The 24,552-nt window shown below is 36.4% G+C and overlaps 1 protein-coding gene across 4 annotated transcripts in view; it reads right to left on the bottom strand.

Moving 5' to 3' along the window:
- GBE1 (1,4-alpha-glucan branching enzyme 1) overlaps positions 1-24,552 on the bottom strand; it is a 175,821-nt gene that overhangs the window by 88,380 nt on the left and 62,889 nt on the right. For all 4 annotated transcript variants that reach the window (XR_003924175.2, XM_030019620.2, XM_030019621.2 and 1 more), the window contains exons 4-7: positions 20,768-20,893; positions 18,845-18,980; positions 16,348-16,438; positions 15,008-15,217 (exon numbers count right to left, since the gene is read on the bottom strand). Coding sequence is in view for 3 of the 4 variants with exons in the window: in XM_030019620.2 (XP_029875480.1) it covers positions 15,008-15,217; positions 16,348-16,438; positions 18,845-18,980; positions 20,768-20,893 (563 nt within the window). In the remaining variant the exon portion in view is untranslated. The remainder of the gene's footprint in view (positions 1-15,007; positions 15,218-16,347; positions 16,439-18,844; positions 18,981-20,767; positions 20,894-24,552) is intronic.

The raw sequence follows: 24,552 nt of genomic DNA, 5'->3' as shown, positions 1-24,552 counted from the left end.
AAAAAGGCGATTTCCAGTGGAAGGCTCAGAGCCTGAAGATTGTCTTATATCATCCCTAGCACAAGACTCAAGAAATGGCTGCAGAGGTACACAGCTGTCTGGCAAAACCGATTTACGTACACATCAGTCCCTATTATCTTTCAGCAAGCACAAAATGCAAAGCTGTTGCATTTGCACATAACAGCACAGAAGATCAAAAGAACAGGGTTCATATTAAATAGGAATCCATTCTTAAGCACAGTGCAGTATTTCTCAATTTGCTGCACTTTTTAAAGTTACATTTTTCAGGAATGTAAGTAAAGAAAGATATTAGCTCATCTTAGGCTGTGCCAACAGAGTTGAGAGCTTGCAAATGTACTACATAAATACTTTTTCATGTAGAAGAACTGAAAAACAGGTTTATGTTCAAAGACACTTAGATTTTATCTCAATTTCTTACTAGATATTATCATTTCAGCTATATAATTTGTACTTCATGAACACTAATACAAGAACAATAAGCACATTTATAAGAGACTGTTACAGTAACTTTGTTTAGTATATAATATGTAGCGAGATTATTATTTGAACTGTCTCTGGCAAAAATAGCTACAATGTAATTTTTGTATTGATTCATAGCTATACTTTGTTCTATCTATGAGTGTACTTTTAAAAAATTAAGCACCTATTTTAAAACCTTTTACAATCTGAACATATGTTTTAATCTTTCTGTAGCCACCAAATTTGTAAGTTTCACCGAAGACATGTGGGAAAGATACTGTACCAAAATGTATTCAGTTGTACTCCCACTAATCTACTGAAATCAAATTGTGACAATGGAAACCTCAGATAGTATCTTGAAAATATTCAGTTAGAATAATCAGCGTCCTTATATTAGTTATAAATTACAAAAAGCATATACTACTGTCTACAGCTTATATGGAAAACTGTTTAAAAACATATCACTCCTCTACACCCCAAAAAGCTTGGAGTACTGTATTTACACTTTTAAGACAACACAGAAGTGGAAACTCCCAACACAAGGCAACAGTATTTTTTGATAGCTTTAAAATCTACTTACATTGCTGAAAGATGTCTGATTAGTGCACTAGAACTTGTATATTAATCACAGAACCACAGAATGGTTTGGGTTGGAAGGGACCTTAAAGATCATCTAGTCCAAGCCCCTGCCATGGGCAGGGACATGCTTCACTAGACCAGGTTGCCCAAAGCCCCATCCAACCTGGCCTTGAACACTTCCAGGGAGGGGGCATCCACAGCCTCTCTGGGAAACCTCTTCCGGTGTCTCAGCACCCTCATCATAAAAAGTTTCCTCCTTATGTCCAATCTAAATCTACCCTCTTTCAGTTTAAAACTGTTGCACCTTGTCCTGTCATTACAGGCCATACTAAAAAGTCTGTGTCCCCACCTTCCTTATAAGCCCCCTTTAAGTACTGGAAGGCTGCTATAAGGTGTCCCCAGAGCCTTCTCCAGGCTGCAGAACCCCAGCTCTCTCAGCCTGTCTTCACAGGAGAGGTGCTCCAGCCCTCTGATCATCTTTGTGGCAGCCCTCCTCTGGACCCACTCTAACAGGTCCATGTCTGTCTGTCTGACCCCAGAACTAGACACAGTACTCCAGGTGGGGTCTCATGAGAGCAGAGTAGATGGGGAGGAATTGCCTCCCTCAATCTGCTGGCCACACTTCGTTTTATACAGCCCAGGATACAAATGGCTTTCTGGGATGCAAGCGCATGTTGCCAGTTCATGTCCCATATTTCATCCACCAGTATCCCCAAGTCCTTCTCCGCAGAGCTGCTGTCAATCAATTAATCCCCTACCCTGTATTGATACTGGGGATTGCCCCCGCACAGGTCCAGGACCTTGCACTTGGCCTTGTTGAACTTCATGAAGTTCACATGGGCCCACTCCCCCAGCCTGTCAAGGTCCCTCTGGATGGCATCCCTTCCCTCAAGTGAATCAACTGCACCACTCAGCTTGGTGTCATCCACAAACTTATTGAGGGTGCACTCAATCCCACTGTATATATCATTAATAAAGATATTAAATGGTACCGGTCCCAGTATGGACCCCTGAGGGACACCACTTGTTACTGATCTCCATTTGGATGTATTAATCTACCAGTATAATAAATACACTGGAAATATGTATCTATTTTTAACAGTAAGGTTTTTCCATGAAATTCCATGATTTCCAACTAAAATGAGAGCAACTGTTCCTACTATAGGTATCTCCCATTTCAGACCATATTTTAGGGCAACTATTACTGATCCTAGCTTAAAAGGTAGCAGAATGATAGCAACTTCTGATTAAAATGTAAGTCTGAAGTGGAAACTTCATAACCTTGTAAAAAACCAAATTTTGTTGTCTAGGCCAGGATAAAATACAAAGAAGACTAAAGCTAAGACTCTCTGAAATATTGTAAAACATGTTTGCTATTGCATATATTAACTGTTCAGCATTACAGGCAAACGAGTTGCTCATACCTTGCACTTGGTGAAGACATTCTTTCTAATCAAATCTTTTCTTTGTTTTTCCAAATTTGGATGACAATGGTGCTGTGCTAAGAGCACAACTGTTGATGCAGCCTGCAGAACATTCATTCTTTCCAGTACCCAATTAATTAGTTTATAAGAATACTATTTCATACTACTTTCTATACGTCACTAGCTTTGTTAACCCATGTTGGATAGGCATTAGAAAGAATATCCAGCTTAAAGTTGTTTCCATTTATCCATTTCCTGACAGATTTTCAGTTTCCTCCCCACTTAACCCAATGACAAAATAATTACCTTGGAATTTCTTATAACATAGTCAAAGTAGATTTTCATCTTTTCCAATGCCCTTATCCAAGAAGGTGGTGGCAAAGGAAGCCTGAAAACATTGATAATGTAAATTTTAGTGTTTTGTAGTGGACTTCTTTTTTTCTTCTCCAAAAAGCATTCACATCGTAAATAATCTTTAGAATTTAAGCATCAACCCCAAAATGGTCATAAACCCCCAGCTACTACTTAGGCTTTGGTTTAAATATGTATTTCTATTTTGTAGGAAGAGAAATATAGAATTCCAGATTACAGGGTAGTGAAAGAAGCCTAAAAATCTGGAGTAATAAACACTAAATATTCAAACCAGAAGACAGAGAGAAAAAGTAGTGGAAATCTTTTTGGATTTTTTTGTTTTTCTCCAGTGTTTGGCTGACCGATTACCCAGATTCACCAATTCTTTGAACGTAGAAAGTATCTAGGGAATGTAACGCCAAGAGCTGAATTTCAACAATAAAAAAGAAATTTCACCTATCCTTGTTGTCCATAAGGCCAGCTGTATGTTTAGCAATTTGAAAACTTAAACACCAACTTTAAGTACTTGTTTCTGAATGTCGAACCTTAATCCATTTCCAACTAAATAAATTACCCCCCATCAATTCTACATTACATAATTCAGAATAAAATGTGTTTAGTCACAGCTATGAGCCAAACTTTTAGAACCCTGAAAAGTCATTCTTTTAAACAACCTTGGTACATGAAGCAATGAAGTATATGTAAAAATTTCCCTTGCATGAACAATTCTATTATTATTTATAATTCTAATTATTTACCATTCTGCCTAATGTGGTATCATAGTAAATGAAACAAAAAAAAAATTTCCCCTCCCCCTTTTTTTTTCCTTCAGGGGAGAAGAGGAGGAGAAGAGAGGGGAAGGAAGGCAAAGGGAAATTCAGCACTGCCTCCACCTGCTTGCAAAAGGTCAGGGTATGGAAATGTAACACTGACCAAAACAAATATCTCAACTGAATAGTCCTCATAGGGATAATTTTACTTCCAATTGTGGTTTAATAACAAATGGATTCTTTCCTCAGAAGACACAAATTTCTCTATTACTTACTGTATTAGAAAACTGTCTTAGAAAACTTAGGTATACTAATAATAAGCCTGTGCTAAAATATGTTCTAAAATCTCATGCCCTAATCAAAGCTGTGCTACAGTGTTAATAAAATGTTACTAAGTAACAGCGGGGGGGGGGGGGGGGGGGGGGGGGGGGGGGGGGGGGGGGGGGGGGTGGGGAGCTGATCACCCTAAAGCACTGAAAACAGTAAATGATAATGCCAATCTCTGAAGCTCTGTGGGTTAAAAATACAGGCCCTAGGTTCTAGTTGCACTGGATGCTCATTTTGACAGGGTGAAAGCAATATGGCTTCACTCCACATCATGAAGTGACAAATTCTATGGTGTTTACATAAATCCCTCCAGCCAAGAAAAGGTGATCTAATGTGTTTATTTAATCAGGAAAAGGTCACTTTTCAACAGTCACTACTTTACTTTCTCTATGTATTGTAAAGGAAAAGATAATAAAGACAGCAAAGAGCATTCTCTTCTTCATTGTGAAGCCCTTTGATACATTCACTAACTTAAAACAGCCTTACTACAGTGACTAATTATATTATACAAAATCCCCATACTGTTACTTAATAATTCTCCAGAGAACTTCCATTGTCAGCTCTTTGTTTTAACAGACTGAGATGTCTCCTACAGAAGACAATTACTAGAGCACATAGCAGTGACTTATTACATGGATGTGCTTTTTCCTTCTTGTGTTTATTTGTTCATGTATATCTATCCTTATAACTACATTTGACAGGACTCTTGCTGCACAATAATTAGATTGAAGACATCAAGAGGAGTAAGGTCTACAGAGTATTACTCGTACGCTTCCCTCACTTCCAATTCAACTAATTAACTTAATCATAGTGGGATAACTTAGAAAAAAAGTTTGTGTCAGCTATCTAAACTGATAATGGTCATCTCTATGGCGATGAATTTCTTTTGTTTCTAAATAACTTTATACCAATTTTCAAGAGATTACAAGGGATTGTAATACAGATATAAAAATACTGGGTAAAGAGTTAGCCTCCTTATCAAAGGGACACAGAGAGGAACGAGGACAAACACATGTTTGATTGTGATTCTCATAGCAAACTATCCAGAATTCTATAAAGCTACCTTTTTACAAAGAACTGCCCAAAACAAATGCAAGGGGAAAAAAACACCACGCAAATTTAATGTAATACACTTTTTTTTAAAAAGTGAAACTCTTTTTCCAAACCTGGTTTAGAACAATTCGCTCTGTTCCCAGGGATAAAGCTTTTCATACAATATTTTCCTTATTTGTTAATACAGATTTGACATGATACACTATTTCAGTTCTTCAGACTTGCCCTGTAACAGTATCAGCCAGAACAGAACCTAGAAGAAAAAAAAATCAGCAAAAGCTACTCCCAGTCCATCCATTAATATTATAATGTGATCACAGCAGAACCAGTTTATGTATCTTCATTACAATTTCACCAGTAATTTTAGAAGTATGAACTCTAATAAAATTTATCTCAATAACACATTAGTTCCAAAGTCAAAGCAATTCTGGCATTTAAATAACCCTAAAGAGAACTTCCGTATCAAGCTGAGTGTGTCCATATAAATCCTCCCTAAATTCTAGCATAGAATCACCAACATAGTGCCATCAAAAACTGAATCTCAGCCAGTGGCTACAGCTAAGAAGCAATTTGGTAGGACAGAGACAGCTACCACCCAAAGCAGCAGGCTGGCCAGCTCTGTTGGATGCACTGACCTCCATTTTCAGTTTCAATCAACTTCTAGGGACAGGACTTAGTTTTTATGCTGGTCCGCGAAATGGCATTCCTCAAGAAAACACGGCATCTCTTTCAAAACTGAAAGTAATATAACAGATGAACATGATTATCTGCAGATCATTTCTGATCTGTTGGCCATAAATACACTTCTGACTTGTGGAAATGCATACAGCATTTTGATAGTTTATTGTCTTCTACTTTGTAGATATGGTGAATTGTTTTGTCCCCTGTTGTTATCAATTCTCTTTCTCTCTCCAATGAGCTTTCCAAAAATGGATTTCAAGTGGATCTGTACATTATACAACATATACACACTAGAATCAGAAAAAAAGTGACAATTGTCTTAATGATCCCATCTTCTTTCCCTGCCATAAGCAGTACCATGCCTAATTTTCCTCTGGCCTAGAAATTCTTTGGATGAAATCCTATTAAAAGAAAGTCAACATTCCCAATTTCATTTGCAGATTTTCTTTAAAACCTTTCCCTCATCTCAAATTTATACAACCATCACCCTTTTTCCCAGCACAATGTTCTATTCACAACAGATATTGCTCATATAACCTGTTGCAGTAATCACATAAGAATGCTGTGAAAGTTGTCAATTTAAGTGTAGATTACTAAATGCAGGATCATTATTGCATTTAGACTGATGAGGAATGATTCTCTGCAGTGTGTTGAATCTCATCTAATTTTAGATCTTTATTGAAATACCATAATCAACTTCAGGTAAGAGTGACTGCGTCTATTCAAGATATGATTGAACTTAATTGGCTAGAAGTGGTGACCTCTATATTTCAAAATATGCTACCTGACAAAATTTAGAACAATTGGCTGCAATTTTTCAGTGTCCCTTTTCATCACATATCAAAATATTGCTTTATTACTATACCACATTTTGTGCAGCTACATTTTAGAAACTTCACACAAAGCTGTGATTGCTATGTTGGAGGTTAATATGGGAAACTGGACACTTCAAAGAAAGTTACACGTATCTTACATGAAGCTCTGAGTTTCAGAGCATCTGTGGATTTAAAGCCTCCCAGCCTGTTACATCAATTTAAGTACAGTAAAACAATTAAGCTTCTAGATGAGTGTTTAATTAAAAAATTAAAGCAATTCTACAGCAGGTCTAGACTGCATATACTATAACTCATATGCTCATGGTTGAAATTTTTTTGCACTATTATTTTATTCTTTCTGATTATATTGCAGTAAGTTCCAATATATCATCCCTTCTGTCAATGCTTCCAGTACTCCCCTCAAGAAAGGCAATTTATTAACTGCTATTTCCCCATACTTGAAAGTACTTACTTGCTAACATTCACAAGGGTTACCAAAAGGAAGAGAAAACACAATGAAACAAAGATTTTCACAGACACAGAAGGTCTTAGATTTTAAGTTTTATAAAGTACTTTTGTGCCTTTATAGTCACCCTCAAAGTCCAGTCTATTAGAAGCAGACTGTTAAGGACATATGCAGGCAGGTTTTTTAAAGTCAATCTGTAATCAAAATAATTACATTTATGAGCTCTGGGGAAAAAAAAATAATATCTCACTATCGCATTACAAGCAGTGCTTTCTTAAAAGTCATTAAAAAACAATCTTTGCCAGCAAAATCCAATTCCAGTGCATATTATGGGGATCTCTAAATACAGAGCTTTCCTAAGCTAATGTAGTGAAGGAAGACTGGCAGGAAATGAATTAAAATCAGCATAACTAAAGGTTTTACATCATGAAACACAACTTATATCACTGTCCCTACTGTAATTACCTTACAATCAACAATGTTAAAAAAAAAAAAAAAATCAAATGACTGGGAATCTAGCTCACTGACAACTATCACTGCATTACCTTTAATCTAGCTGGAATTATGGCCAAGGTATCTCCCCAATGAATACATATTTGTGACAAACATGACCTGCCAATGCATGTCATTACTACCGCATAAATGCAGCTGGAAGAAGGTCACCTGTACCTGACCAAATCCTCAGAAGCTGCAGAACACTTCAGTGACTACACCTACACTCTGGGAAGTCAACTCTTTTGTATATGATACATTAATTCTTCAGTAATCTTCCTCTCCCACCTTTCCCTCTCCTCCCCCTCCTGACTGAGGGATCAGCCATGTCCCAAACCTGTATAGCTTAAACTTCTAAGGAAATTGCTTAGTTGAGAGAAAGCTGCGGAAAAGGACTAGAGCTATGCAAGGTAAGAAAGGTAAAGTTACAGACAAAGACAGGTTTGTCAGTAGCTCAAAGATTCAAAAGGAAGAACATAGAAAGGTGCAAAACTGTAAAAGAAAAATCATACGGAGTCTGCAGAGAATAATCCAGCACCATCAAGGGTCTGTTACAAGTAGTGACAGCCTCCTTTCTCCCACCCAACTGATGCCTGCCTGGCCAGCTGAGACTCTTCAGGTGCCTTACTGGAAGCTCTAAGTGTACTAGTGGTTTTTAAATCCTACCTGTCCTTTGTGTGTGTTAACTAATAAGCAATAGTTTGCAGTCAAGTACACCCTCTTTGCACTCTGTAAAACACGTGTGAAAAAAGCAACCCTGAGATGGACAGTAAGAACACACATACCAAGTTATCTGCATTTTGTAACTCACGCTGATGTGACTGACAACTTTTCTTAAGTGCATTAGGCAAGGAACCATAATCTTTAATACTATAGTACTCCATAAAGCATCAACTTACATCAATTTAAAATGCTAAACGTGCAAGTGTTATAGAGTAGCAGCATACCCATTTCTTCCTGAAAACTGACTGTTAGAAACCATGGTGATGCTCCCACATAAGGCAACAAGTTTTCACTTCTACAGATATTTAGAAGAGCTCGACATTGAATTGTAGCCTACTTAAGCCAAAAAAATTTCTCTGGACATCTATGTTAAGAGAACTATGAGCCCAGACAGGTACCCCTACTAACCAAACCCTGATCTCTGAAACGTATTTCCCAATTCATTCCATCTACTAACACCAGTGGCAGCTAAAGATTGGGAAAGTTGGCAACAAGAAGAAAGGAAAAAATTTCAGGTAAAGAACAGCCGTTTAAGGAAAAATTAAATACCAACCTTAAGAAAGGCTGCTGAAGATGTTAGAAGATCAACATGCCTTTAAGGAGTCAGATCCCAAAGTGAAGTAAATTACTATCAATTGACATCAGTGGACATTTTTTCCCCATAAAACACAACATAAAGTCTATATAGGATTTAAACACTGGGTGGCAGAAAAGGCCATCGTCTCAGCATCCAAAGAGGTGTACTGTGCCATTTTAGATGCAAGAGAGCACTTGAGATACCTGCAGGAGGCTAGAACACAAGATAGGGAAGAGAAGCTTCAGGTGACCCACACAACTCTGGAGGGGCAGCTGGAGGACAGGCATCTGACCCAGAACTAAAACACACGCTTTGGCACCTGACAGCTGCCCTATTTCTGTTGCACCGACAGAAGGCTAAAAGCAGTTTCTGAACTATAGTAGTTGATGACCCACTTTGAGAAAAACTGAAAAAAGGCTAACACACTGAGCTACAATCAGCTGCTCCACCAACAGTTCAGAAGACTGAGCTGGAGAGAACATCTGGTTAGGCAGCAGGGGACCAGCATGTCATCTGTTGCCCTGATGTAAATTGTGGCTTATGGGACACAGCGTTTATACTCTGAACTCTACCTACAGCATTTCAAAGCACATTTGGCATGGATGTCACTTGAGACTTCATAAAACTGAAAAAGAAAAAAATAAAGAAGAGACTTCTCCCATTACATGGCTTAGTTAAGTAAATTTCATTTCCTTTACAGCACTTACAAGCCTTAATTCCCAAAACAGAGAGTATCACCAACAAATACAAACAAGACAAAACCTGTAGGTGAACAGGCCAAAGGATTCCCACTAGCTACAATTTGGTGCCTTCACAGAACCACCAAAGCATGGACATATAAAATCAGCTTAAAAAAAAGCACTGAAAACAGGGCCTGGGAAAAAAGCCTCAGAAGAGATTCCAGGGATATCTGGTGGCCCCAGAACCTCGTAACTAACATCACTTCTTGCTGATCATACTGGTGCATTCAAGGAAGCAGAGCTTTGTAATTAGAACCAGAATGTAATTCAACCTCTGACTTTTGTGCCAAATTCTTCTAGTTTGAGCAAGAACTTAAAATTTTGGCTAAGTGCTCAGATGAAAAGGGTCACACAATTAAAAAAAAGATAAACCAAACACAAAACATAGGGCATCACATGATTTCTGCCAAGTTTTATTTCTACCATTATTCATAAAGGCTCACAGAAATATATCAGTATACCTACTGTCCCTTAGAATTGGATTAAGAAAGTGTAGAATCTAACAAAACCTAATGACAGAAGAGGAAATCAGAGCCTTAAAAAACAAAACAATACTCTCAAATCTCAATAAGCCTAGAGAGGCAGCATGATTTACATGTTTTAATTATGTAGTGCTTGAAAAAAACCAACTTATCTTCACTAGGTAATACCTTGCTCTCAATTATTTCTAAATTGTTTTGCCTGATTAGTATTTTAGACACATTTGCTATATGGAGAAATGAATTTAAATCAAAACACAATCAACCACTCTAGTTGTGATCCCACCTGGTCTCCAGGGTTTACAGCATCACTTCTAATGAACTTGGCAGCTGAATAATCTTTGAATATGATTTTAGGAAGGAAAAATTGTTATACTTACCTTGTGCTAAATAAATTACAAGCAGAATACTTACTTAAGATGATAGGGTGTTTACATGTATTTCAAGTGACCTATCTTAAACAGGATCACAATAGAGACAAGGTACCTAATCTACCACAAAATTAACTAGACAATGCCAGCTAGACTACAGGTCCAGAGCTTGTGGCATCCCTTCTACCTCACAGCATTTAGCTTTCATGAACTGAGAGATAGAAAAGCCACATTTTTAATAGGAACCAAGACAAAGGATATAAAAGTTTGTTTTTAAAAAGTATTATTAAAATAAACCGCAATCCTCAATCAAGCTTTGTGGTTTTGGTTTTTAGGTTGGCAGCTGAAGGGGGCAAGGGGATGGACATGGGGATGAGCAGGAGGAGATAGAGATGAAGGAGAGGAAGATTCACGAAATTAATATGTTTGAGGAAAACAACTGCCCAGATCCAGATTTTAGAAAAACTGGAAAGATGTACCAAAATTATGAAAGTGGAAGTTTATTTCTGAATCAGTTTTTTGTTGCTTTTTTTAAAGCAGAAATTATAATACTTTTCTTGGAAAAAAAAGTTAAGCAGAAAATATTCTTTTACTTATCCAGTTATTTTACTTTTAAATGTTCATTTTACTGAAATTGAGGGTTTTTTCCTCATGTGACACCTTGAACAGAGTAATTTTTAAGCTGCTGTTTACAATTTATCAAAAAGTTCACTGTTTGTACAACACTTGTATAAACATGGATTAAAAAAAAATACAATTCTACTGCTCATTAAGCATTGTCTCAAAGTCCACAATCCAAAAAACACTTTCATCTTCTTAAGTTGCACTGTGGTGCTAGAAATGCAACCTCCAGGTTGTCCTTTGAACAGTTTTATTACTGCTTTTCTTGGAGCTATTCTCTACTTAAGTGAATATTACTAAAAATACAGTATTTAAAATACACCATGGATTATAGTCCTTTTTTGGCATGGATATAGATTTTTTTGCCACCTTTTGTTATAGCAAGTATTCACAGTCCCCTTCCCATACAACTGAATAATCTTGCAAATGCTGTGAGACAAATTTACTTACATCTTGGCTTTCAAAGAATATGTAGACAAACTAAACTGATAAAGCAATTGTTTCTTAATCTCCTTCATGGCAGAGAATTAGTTTCTCTCAATTCCAAAGTAAATTGAGCGTTCTTTGTATTTCATGTTTAAGTACCTGTAGATTTAACAATTCTTCCCACTACAGAGGGAAAGGGATTTAGTACAAGCACTGTACAGGAAAGAAGGCTGTACTAGCTGAAGAGATTCGTCTCAGAAAGCAAGCTTTTCAGTATATCATTCAACAGATTGTGTTTGGTGTCATTTATTTTCAGCAAACTTTGAACATCTACAAGCAACTCGAGTCTCTCTCAGATTTTTATACTCCCCTCTTTCAGACTAGAGTTGCTCATTTACTAGTATGGAAATTAGCAGGCATGTCAATAAAGCCTAAATGGGGGAAATTAATAACATTTTCAATAAAATGTCAGTTCTGATTCTTTCCCAATGTTTGGGACTTGTACACACAAAAAAGAGGAAAAAAACCAAACCATTTTTTAATCAGTTCTGAGCTACTTGGAATAAACATGATTGTTATATCTTTTAAGCCTTAAAATTTGACTATAAACACACATAGAATATTTAATGTTTCAGATATTAGGACTAAAGAAGCCCTTAATGACTAAAAACAATTCACTTCACAGCTTCCTGTGCTTGAAGGGGAAGGAGGGCTTTTCCTAAAAATTTAAAAAAGGAAACCCAAATTTGTTGTTGCATTTCACTAGAGGGCAGGGGATGGGGAATGATGTATCAGGGACCCTCAGTCATCCAGAGCACTGTTTTTAGTCATCAGTAGAGCATAGATTCAATTTCTCTGGTCTCTGCTATTTCCTAATCTCCTCTCTCCCTCTCACAGCTCTTTCCCCTCCCCCTTTCCAGCATTCAGTCTGGCATCTATTCCCATCACATAAGATGAAAAGTAATTATGTAGTCATGTCCCTCCCCAATGAGTACAGGCACTGACTGAACAGACCCGTGTAAGAAGTTCTTCAGTTCTGAATAAATGCTTAACGTTGCCAAGTGCTACCTACAAAGCAGCTTGCTGTTTCTTTCATTTACAAATCCTTCCAAAACACTCAATACCAGCACCACTTTCTTTCCCAATAGGAAGAACCTGCCTCTGCTTGGAACAGAGAAAGGTCCATAATTGCATTCAATTTATTTTCTCACTAGAGAAGTCGGTACCACACACTTGTTGATTATACATAAGCATAAAATGAAATAAAGTGTGAAATACCATTGTATCGATATTAAAGCTTCAAGATTATCTGAAATAGAATTTATCTGAATATCAATTTAAAGATTAATAGGAAGTAACTCAAACAGGAAAATTTTATGATTAGACATACTAAAATGCATTTGCTATAATAATTAAAATCTCCATTCAAAAGGTCCCCTGAATTCATCAATTAAATTGTCTCAAATAAAAAGTAAATAAAGAAGAGCTCATCCTATTAAGTAACACAGTGCATAGTTACTACATTGGTCACTTGGTTTAACTGAAATTGAGAGTTACTGTGCAAGAGTTTCCATTAAAGAGTTGACCTATGCTATGTAACATTACTTCTGCAATAGTGACCTTCTTAAACAGTACCCCCATAAGCTATGAAACTGTCAGCCTCAAGAGTATAGCCTATGAGTACAAGAAGAAAAATCTTTTTTGGCAACTAACTGAACATACCTAATTCTGATCCAAGGTTTAAGAACATCTGCAATCTAAGCAGATCCAGTCAACGGCAATTCAATGCAAGTGAGGGAGGGAAACAGAGGAAAAATAGTAAACTGAACTTGCAGCATGCAAAACCTATCAACTAACAGATTAACAAGAGACCAGAACTCTACAGTCGCTGAGTGATGGAGCCACCGAAGCAATCACTCAAACGTAACCTTGAAAGGGTTAAACCAGAACTTTGTAATTGATAAGAAGGGCAAACACAATTAACATGCATCTCAAGGGGGGGAAAAGCAAATTTGTCATAGAATAAGACATGAAAGACACTGTACAGAATTTATTAAGAAATGTTTTAAGGAGATTTTGGGGTTGTGCAAAACACTGTGGGACGTTTAGGGGAAGAATCAAAGACAAGAAAAGGGAGGAATCGAGGTGGTTCAGGGATGAGCAAACATAGGAAAAATGGGAGAAAGAGACTGAAATAAGCTGGCTGCCTGTGTCTATTTCTCCATTTAAACCACAGAAATATACAGCATATGAGATAAATCCCCTTGCCCCCAATACCTCAGAGAATATAAAGTAAAGAATATTAAATGCTAATCATCATCTGGCATTAACACGTGGTTTGACACACACTATATTTATACTAGCTAATTAAGTGTGCCCAAACTGGGTACCTGAAACTGCCTACTGAAAATGACCCCTGCTCTGTATTAACTGTTGTTTGACCCCTGGAAGCTCTTTGGAATGGAGCTAGTTGTCCTGGGGCAAAACCTTCTCTACATTTCAACAATCTGACAGTTTGACAATAAATTTCCAGAGCTTGCAAGTTTTCTTCAGCTTTTCTTATTCTTTTATGTATTTCTATATGTAAATAGAATATATCATATATAATATGTTATATATATATATATCATATGAAAAAACTAATTCTATTTTATAATATATAAAATATTTAATTATATATAATACATATTCCTATGCAATATTTAAATAGGTATCTATATATTAAAAAAGCTTGAATCTATTTTAAAATAAAAGTAAATATAACTACATAATTATAGATAAATACATACAATGCACATGTGTCCTGGTTTCAGCTGGGATAGAGTTAATTGTCTTCCTAGTAGCTGGTACAGTGCTATGTTTTGAGTTCAGTATGAGAAGAATGTTGATAACACTGATGTTTTCAGTTGTTGCTAAGTAATGTTTATTCTTATTTATAATCTAAAATCAAGGATTCTTCAGCTTCTGATGCCCAGCCAGTGAGAAAGCTGGAGGGGCACAAGAAGTTGGGAGGGGACACAGGCAGGGCAGCTGACCCAAACTGGCTAAAGGGGTATTCCATGCCATGTGATGTCACATCTAGTATATAAAACTGGGGGGAGTGGGGGGGGGGGGAATCGCCACTCGGGGATTAACTGGGCGTCTATCGGTGGGCGGTGAGCAATTGCACTGTGCATCATTTGTATATTACAATCCTTTTATTATTATTGCTGTCATTTTATTAGTGTTATCATTATCATTACTAGTTTCTTCTTTTCTGTTCTATTAAACCGTTCTTATCTGAAACCATGGGTTTTACTTCTTTTCCTGATTTTCTCCCCTATCCCACTGGGTGGGGGGGGAAGTGAGTGAGTGGCTGTGTGGTGCTTAGTTGCTGGCTGGGGTTAAACCACGACAACATGGTATATAACATGTACATATGCAGCCACAGAAGACAGAAGAATAACAAAACCTAAATACTACCATTTCATCTTAGATTTTAAGTATTTAGCAAAATAAAGGAATTTAACTCAGCATATTGTAATTGTTGGAACAACCCAATGACTTTTCCAGTTTGGAGAATAGTGTAGTTTTAATACAACAGGTAAGAAGTAATTACCACTAACACACCTGAAGTGATATTTTACACTTACTTTGCATAGTCAAAGAGCCTGCTGTCCCAGAGCTGATGAGTTCCTTTAGGACCAGAATGGAAGAAACAAGAATCTGTACCATCAAATTTGTTGAGACCATCCTCAGAGTTTTTTGATGCATGGCTGTGCACAACATCCAGCAGAACAGTGATGCCCATTGAGTGAGCAACGTCAATCATTTCTTTCAGATCATCTGGAGTTCCATAACGGCTATCAGCATGAAAATGCAATGTGTTATGAGTGGTACAATCTGAACTTAAGCTGACAATACTGAACATTACTCAGAAAAACTGCATCAAAGCCAGCAGTTCTTCATCACCTAGCTTCCACTCATATACAGGTTATTTTTTCAGCCTCTTACGTAGTAGGTATTGATTACAAACTGACAATTAAAACTATTTTTTAATTATAAAAATTACATCACACATGCATGCAACGTTTTGCAGGAATAGTTTCAAAGTTTTATTCTTCCCTTTTAATCTGTCAATACATCAAATTCAGTGTACAAGATAACTTATACAACTTAAAGCTTCTATTTAATATTGAACATTTCCTTACTTTGTAAGAGACAAGAATATATTTGTATTACTGGAATAAAGTAATCCATAATGACTACAAAAGTAAATGTACATTCATGAAAGTCCCCAAAATACAGCATCTGCTGCTGTCCTGCTTAGTTATTTGTTTTAGGTACTACACTATTTGTCTCCTGTGTCTGACAAACATTTTTTTCAACTAATTAAGCCCGTTAAAACTTCCTGTCTATCTAAATTTAGCCTGGTTGTCACTCGAGCTTCACCAAGATGGAAAAAAAAAGTCACAACGTTCAGGCTTATCATAATTTTCTTAACAATTACCTGAACACATTTTCCTTCTATTTTCACCCTACGCCTCAAATCTAAGTACAGTCTGTTGCAAGCATGGAAAAAAGTTCCTACAGAACACACAGAGCCATGATTTTAATCAAGTTTATTATGAACAAATAGTGTACAGTTCTGTTTATCATAAAAGAATGACTTACACCTTGTGTTTGTTACTTCCAAGAATTCCACAACAAAACCTTAAAGACTGCTGAAGCTGGATTAGCTGGAATATGCCATGACAGCCAAAGTTACTTACAAACTTTTTGTTTGTATCCTATACAAAGTGTTTCACAGAACAGCTGATCACTATGCCCAATTGATTTCAGATTTAAGAGGAAGCTATAGCAAATACCTAAGCCGCTACTTTCTCTTTCCATTAAACGTTTACTTGCAAACACACACATACAAGCATACTGATTTCAATGGATGGGGAGTAAGGTAAAAGAACCAAAAAGATGCTTAAGTACTTAAACTCACCTTGATGCTGCAAAGAAGCTTGTGACCTGATAACCAAAACTGGCGTAGTACGCATGTTCCATAATAGCCATCAGCTGGACACAGTTATATCCTATAAAAAAGAAGAAATAAAATAAACAAGCCCCTGCCTTAAGGGTTGTTAAAAGATGATTCAACACCTGTAACATATCCATTCTAGGCTTCTCTCATTTTAGCTGCTTCTAACTCTAATGATTAATAACTAAAATTGAGTCTCTCTCAAGAAGTAATTCCACCTAATAGTTTATACTTACGTGATCTTCCATTAAAAATGGAACGGTCAATTTGTCAAGTGATCTACATATGAGTAGGAGTATTGAACCTCTCAGATTTAGAAAGCAGTAAGTGTTATGCAAATATAATCTTAATTTAACTTCAGAATATTAACTACGCCAATGTGCATGTCCTGAACTTCTGCTTCACTTTTGACACTTGCAGTCAGGGCATTTGGGGGTAGTCACTGATTACATCTACTATACCTTACGCCCCGTGGAATCTTTTTTCACCACTTCAAAAACATTCTTCTTCCAAATTTAATGATTTTATTGCCCCTCTACAAGAGTCTTTCAAGAAAAACAAAACACAGAAGTAATGTGTTTTTCATTCTGAGTTTACCAAAGAACGAAGGTAGTACAGGAGGGTAGGAGATATGCTGTCTCTTGAATCACTAAGATAGTTTAGTGCAGTATTAAAGGAGGGAAATTTAAAGGGAAAAAAACATACTAATGGTGAAGGCATAGTAGTCGCCACACATCTTAACTAAAGTTATCTTTAATATCAGTAAATGCCCCAGATAGCTAGCAAGTAATGACTATTAGCAAAAAGTAACCTTCAGGTTTAATCTATAGTCCGTTGAGACTCCCACCACCACCACTTCTCTTTATTAGTTTAACCAAAGTCTCCACTTCATTCTTTAGTTTAGACAAGATACCGGTTTCTTTTTTATTGTTCTTTTTAAATTTCACAGCTATAAAAGAGTTATTATTAGAACACAGTTGGCATGAGCTCAGCAATTTGTCAGATTCATTGCTGTTTTACAATTCAAGCTCGTTGCACTTATTCTTATTTACAGCACTTTTATTTATAAATGGCAACATAGCATCAAATTAATCTCATTCAATTTGCTTGCTATTTATTTTGCTATTTGTTATGCACATATTTCTACAAACTATTAATATCTTAGCTTTCTTACATACTGATGTCTTTAAGCTTGTCCTAACAAGTAAGATATTCCAAAACCAAATCTAACATCCCCTAAAAATACATTAAAAAAAGAGACTTACTTACCTTAAATAAACACTGTGGGAATTAAGAACAAACATTATCTGTTATTTCTGTATACCCTACCTAAACTTGATATTGCTTTTATTTTGTGGTATATCAGCCTTTTCATGATATTTCTCCTCCCCAAAGAAAAATCTGTAGGTAAAGCAGAAAGCTTTCTTAATTCTGTTACACATATTAATCTCCTGGAATGACTGAAATACTTTGGCAGTAGAGAAAGTCACAGATACCTAATGTGGAATCCAGATATACTTTTTGTTGAGGGCCTCCAGACGAGCAAACTCCCTCATCTCCCCTGCAAGCTCAACTTTATTGAAAGGCAAAAGTCACATTCTGTGAAACACTGACTCAACAAGTAAACCTACAAGAAAAACGTATGGCTTCTTCAGGCACTCTGATTAAAAAAAACCCACACTACACATAAGCACAGCCACCATCCACAGAGCTATCAGCCATGGATGTCACAGTTATTTTACAGCTGAGCGTAACAAAACCTATTTCATCACAGGGCAGTAAAAGCCACCAAGTTCTAATATTCTCCATTATAGAACCAGTGCAAGACACCACAGGGAAAAAATAATTATCAAATAGAAACTGAGGTGAACAGGTTTGCTATGCATCCTGAGATAATCATGCCAGCTGTTTCTTTCATACATCCCTCCAATATACTAGAAGATCTTTTCTCAAAGAGGATTTCTCACATTTAACATTTCCATCTTCTGATACTTCATAGCAACTGTTCAGGGATAAAAAAATTAGCACGCTTATTCTGACAAACAGAAAGGACAATCCTTTCTATCCAGATACTTTGTCTTTCCTTAGAATCAAGATATACATTAGTAGAACCAATTAAGAACACAGTATTTTCTAAAGACTATCTCACAAAAACAGGTCCTTTTTTGAGTGGAAAGCAAACCATGCAGAAAGCAAGTTGCCCTGCAACATTTATGTAGGCGTTTGCAATCACATTTTACTTAGTCTGTGGAACAGATTTTGATTCACATATCGTATTTCAGTCTATGTTTCTTTTCCATAGGTTTTACTTGTTTATAATTCTTGCTGCCCTAAGAATCTATTTTTATAGTACGTGTAATCTGAAAACACAGAAAACCTATATACGCTTGATAATTATCTTTTCTAATATGAGCACAGGCACATAAAAATTTTATCTCTGTAAGTATCTCTTATTACTTACCAAGATCCTTTATTCTAGGTAGTACATTGTATGTGAAGTTTTTGTAAGAAGCTACCTTCCCTTCTGGGGAAGCAATCCCCACATGAGATTCATAGATTCTTAGGCTTTTTAATCTCTTGGGGGAAGGATGCTTATGCTGTAAGGAAAAAAAGTTATCTTTAGGATACAACAACTCGGAAGTGTTGTCACAGTCACATTATTTGCACAAGATGAAAAACAATTTAAGGTTTGGTTTGGTTTGTTTTTCCTCTAAGAGCAAGAATATCTCAGAAGTAATTAAGCATTCTAAACTGTTAAAGCAAATATCTATTTCAAATCAACATTCTTCATGAACAAGAAACTGGACATCCATGATTCAACACTTTTCGTATATCCTTTTTAAATTACGCTGAAGCGTACAAACTTATAGCAGCCATTGTACTATAAAGTTCTTCTGAATTACTATGAAACTTTTTGAAAATAAAAGACAACAGAAAGATAGGTTTTTATTTTTTAAGCATACCTGCTTTTCACAGGTATTTGTATTTTAAGTTGCTCTGCCTTCTCCAAGCTAAAATTTATAAATATTTTAGTTCTAAAGAACACAATTCCACAGCACAGAATCATCTACATTCCAGTTACTTAGGATTAAAAAAAAAACCCCAAACCTCAAGTCTGTAGGTGAGTACACAGTATTTCTAGATGGGTGAAAATATTTAAAGAACACAGAGGCAACTGAAGTTCATCACAAAACCTCTTCCTTACACTTGAAGAGCTTCCTTCATCAGGATTTTACTTTTTAAAACAAAAGTCTTGTCTGAAGAAACTTAGGAAAACCTACCTATTTTCCCCAAAAAGTTTTTTCTTTTCCTCCCTCTCCCAATTAAAAAAAAAGTTACAAGATTTTATATTCTATTTGTTAGTTTAATATTCAAGTGAAATTTTGAGAACTTGAAAAGTTAGAACAAAACCAGTAAAAAACCACACATATATAAACAGAAATTAAAGGGACAATGTGAAGAACAAGAAGTTCTGGCTGAGGTTTGTTGTCTGTATTTTACTTCCACTGGGCACCTCTCCTATTCATAAGAGGACTTTTTTTTTTTCTGACTTAACTCAGTAAGGCCTTGTCTGCACCCTAAATGTTCTCTCCTCCTTTTTACTCTACGTCATACAGGTCATTGCATTTCCAATTACCTTCCCATTCCCCCTCTTATAGAGGATCTAGGTGTCTCACAGCGCCATAGATACAGTGTAGATCACTAAATTCAAATGAACTATACACCTAAATAAAAGTTACTGTAGATTATTTAACAATTTATTTTTTAAAGAGACTTTCCATGTGAGTTACCCTTTCTCTGTCAAGCAGATGCTTCATAATTTGAGGTGGGTGCTAAAATTTAACTCAAAACAGAGGTTGCAGCACCTCTAATACAGAATACTGCATACCAGTTTTTAGCGAAAACATCAAAAAGCCTAATAGTATGAAATAATATCACTCAGTCTGACTTCATATAGCATTGACTTATTATTGGAGTACTGAACTTTGTATTTGTGGCTAACTTTTAAACCCAATTCTGATAATTCCCTGCTCTCCTCTGTACCAGGAAGGGCCACCCAGTCCTGGAATAGTTATCGAGCTTGCGTAGCATGTGGGAAGCCAAGTTTAAAATACCATTTTAACAGGTAACTATATTTTATATACTCCATGGGAGACTGAAAAAGTAGCTCAAAAACATCCATCGTTGAAGTCACTTGTTTCTGTCAAAGCCATGAATTAAAACCCATCACTTCTTAGGTAGCTATTTTAACCACTTTACTCTTTTTGTGGAACAACTCCTTTTTTTTTTTTTTTTTTTTTTTTTTTTCTTCTTCCAAGCAGGGATACAAGATGACATGATACACAGTTTTATACACCTTTTGAAAATAACATTTAAGCCTTACTATATATGACTGTGGTGGATTCCAGTGTACCCAATCGTAATTTACTTTGTCTTCATCACGGACTACGTATCTTGCCCAAGGTGAAATACGATAGAGGAGTTCGCCATTTTGAGCACGAATCACCACCTATAAAATAACCACAACATATGCGTGCAGTCACATACAATTCTATAACACCTCCTATATAAACCATAACAGAGAATAAAATAGTACGCTACTCAGAAATTTAATTTAGAGAACACACGCAAATATACAATGCAAGTCAGGACAAGGAAGGATGACCCTGTTCACAGAGATGATTTGCAAAGGGATAGCAAACCAGACATGTCAGACACAGAAGTGATGTTCACAAGCAGGAGCTGAAAGGTGAGGATATATATGTAAGCTTCATGTAAGTAATAGGAGAAAGAGCCTTCCAAAATGGATTACTGTTAGGTGCCCTAACTTCTCCTGTCATTGCTACTTCCCCACCACATTCTTATAAATTTAAATAGACATGCAGTATAATGTCATCAAGATGAGAACTGTGATTTGTTTACTTGGCAAACAATCTAGTAAGCCAATTTTAATATCTTAATTCCCTCTTCCTTTTAACACTGAGTCCTGACCGATATAAAATAGACCAGAACCACAGATCAACACAAGAAGCACAGGATGGCTTTCAGGTCAAAAGGTGGCAAAAGAGTAAAATTTAAATTGCTGGGTTTCTTCTGCTGCTTTTCAGTTTCTCCAGATGCCTTCATCATTCTAATGATAAAAAAAGTATTATCATCTATTTCACTTTCTGTATTTAGTTTCCTCTATTTTATAACAAGAGATTAAAAAAGACCATTCTTTTCAATTCCTTCAAAAAGCTTGTAAAAATTCACCAGAAAGAGTGACCAAACTCAACCAACCTAGGAACTCTTTTAGAGTATTATGATTTTACACAGCAAAAGCAAAATTGAAATAATTACTAGGATAATGTTGTACCAGGACCTTGCAGAAGACATTGCCTTTAAGAAATTGGTGATCTTGAACAGGCCATCTCTGCTCTACTAAGTAATTAATGTAATCTGTAACTTATCAAATACCCTTGGGAAAGGGTATGAGAATTAAGGAGTAGAAGGTAGTAGCGTTGACTGGGAGAGTGTTGCACATTTAGGAGCTAGGGAAAACAGGTCCATGCTGTGCTGCACATGTCCCCTGGCTGCAGGACAACCTCAGCCATCTCAGCATTAACAGAGGGACCTGCAGGCAGCTCCCCCTTGGTACCGGTGACTATACCACCCACATGGCCTTGCCTTTGTCTAAAAGTGCAGCAAGAAATTCTCACGAGAACATGCTTTAGGAGTAGAGTTGTTTTCCTGTAAGGGAATTATATACTAGCTTGAATAACCAAAACAGAGAGCTTCTCTCTAAGGACAGAATCTGGTCCCACACAGGATGCCATGTGAAAATCTACCAGGGCACTGTCTGATGCCACACTAATGCAGGGTGCCCAGGATTTGAAGGTGACTTGCTCACTATGAGTATTCCTCCTCTTATTCTATCTAATTAAAGCAGTTATCCTATGAAGCCAACTGCTGTCAGGCCTTTCTTCCTGATACACAGAAAGAACCTTGTTCTATCCCTCTCACCCCACCCCACCTCCCCCCTTCCTCAGGGCAGAACAAACAGCAGCGCTCTGGTTTTGCTTGGTATTTTGGCTGCCATTAAAACAATAAGACAGAAGGTTTGCAAATTTAAAACCCAGAAATGTATGAGTGAGTGAAGTCCTGAAATTCTTCATTCTGCTGTTACTAAGAAGTTGATGCTTTTTTTGTTGTTGTTTGACTGTTGGTTTTGGGGGGCTTTTTTTTTTTGTGGTAAGAAGAGGTGTGAACATCATAAGAAGCCTCAAATGAAGGGGGGGGGTGGGTTGAACTTTTTTTTTTTTCCTTCCCTTTTTTATTAAAAAAAAGTGACTTTTCTTTGCTCTCATTTCCTAACAAGTAGTCTGGAAGAAGACAATTATCAAAGAATTGCCTTTTCAGCTGTGGCAAGCATCTTTCATTACTTTGATAGATTGCCTGTATCCTTAACGCAACCACAGGAGAAAGTAAAGTGAAAATATGTATGCACAGTAAGTTAACGGAAGCTGGTAAAGCAAGGGAGTACAATTGCTGTGTCTCTCAGTGTATATTGTAATAACTCTGAGAACTCAAACCAGGTTTTGGAAGAAGGAGTAATTGAGACTAAACACCTAATCAGAAAAAGCTAAGAAAAAGTTATTGAAAACACTGTAGAGTTGCATGGAAAATTTCTTCTGTTAACTGTGCTAGCAAAGCCGGCCAAAAGGGTACTTCTGCAAATTATATCAACACTATGAAGATCCTCCTGCCTCATAGCATTGACAAGTTGCAGGTTACTCTTAATTTTTATTATTTTATCTCCTCTTTCTGATATCACACTTCTGATGATGCTAGTGCTTGTTTTATTAGTCTGTCCCAATTTACCCATCACAGAAATAAGATAATTACTGCATATAATAACCACAGCTAGCTATTCATGTTAGCATTCCTTTTTCTCTAATATTCTAGCGTAATTTATATTACATGGGCTTATGAGGGATGCGCACATTTTAATTTAAGAAATATGAGGTAATTAACCTAAATTAAGAATATTATTTAATTAGATGTAGTACTGGTTTAATCCAAAGATGACACTGGGGGGGGAACTATATTTATTATGAAATACAAAAAGCAGTCAAGCATACTCTTTAATTTAATCCATTAAGCAATGAAAAACACTTAAAGATATTAGAAACATATTTACATAAGCAGCCAGTTATTTCACTTTAACCCACACTTGTACAGTTATGTTGCACATGTTAATTAACCATAGCTCTGCGTCCCATTCATCTGACATCACATAAGAACTTCTGTTGTTCTGTAGTCACTCATCTCAAATTGACCATATTTTCCCTCAGTTCCAAGGCATCAGTGCACTTGATAAACAAAATGACTTCTGAAAAACTGGTTAAAGTACTAGTTTTGCTTTTATTCAAAGCATCTATCAGGTTAAGTTTATTGGTTAGACTTTTCAGGAACTGAGAGACTGCTACAGAACTTGTATAAGCTCCTACCAACTTTCATGGCCAGAATTCTAAAAGCTGCAACTAAAACGTTCAAGAAGCAGAGGCATACCTGTATTTGTCATATAATAGTAACAATGTAGAACCATAAACAGGTGGTACTGATCTACCACTTTCTGCAAGGCTTGGGTTTACACACTTAACACTCTTATTTTGGGATTTCATTTTAATTTTAAAACTTAACTTTCAGTTTTATTATGTGAAGATACAACCTCCCATGTTCTAAAGAAAAGGATATCAACAATGTGTCATACAATTTAACTATGCAAATGTCAGAAAATTTCTAAAAGTGGGGGGGAGCACTTATTTTAAACAAGTATTCAGAAAATTTATTTGTTGCCTTCTTCACAGTGTAGGTGTTCTTAAGGAAGATTTTCCAAATATATCCAGCCATGGTTGTAACTGGATGAACCTCACCACAACAGCAGAAACCTCAATTTTGCTCATGTGTTGCTGTCATTTTTGACCATCATGAGCTGTGCACAGAGAAAGCATAGTCAAGGGGAACATAGCTAACACAAAAAAGGAATCATTACAACACCAAAGCTGGTGAAGTTGAATCCTGTTCTTCTCTGGTTTACAAGAGCATAATCAACATAGTTTCCTTAGACCTCTATCAAGTGATCCCTAACAATTTCAATTCTTGTTTGCTATGCTTGCTTTAAGCCTT

The sequence above is a fragment of the Aquila chrysaetos genome, chromosome 7 (genome assembly GCF_900496995.4).
Source record: "Aquila chrysaetos chrysaetos chromosome 7, bAquChr1.4, whole genome shotgun sequence".
Lineage (NCBI taxonomy): Eukaryota > Metazoa > Chordata > Aves > Accipitriformes > Accipitridae > Aquila > Aquila chrysaetos.
Note: the sequence above shows the minus strand (reverse complement) of the source record. Positions and strands in the feature narration are given on the sequence as shown.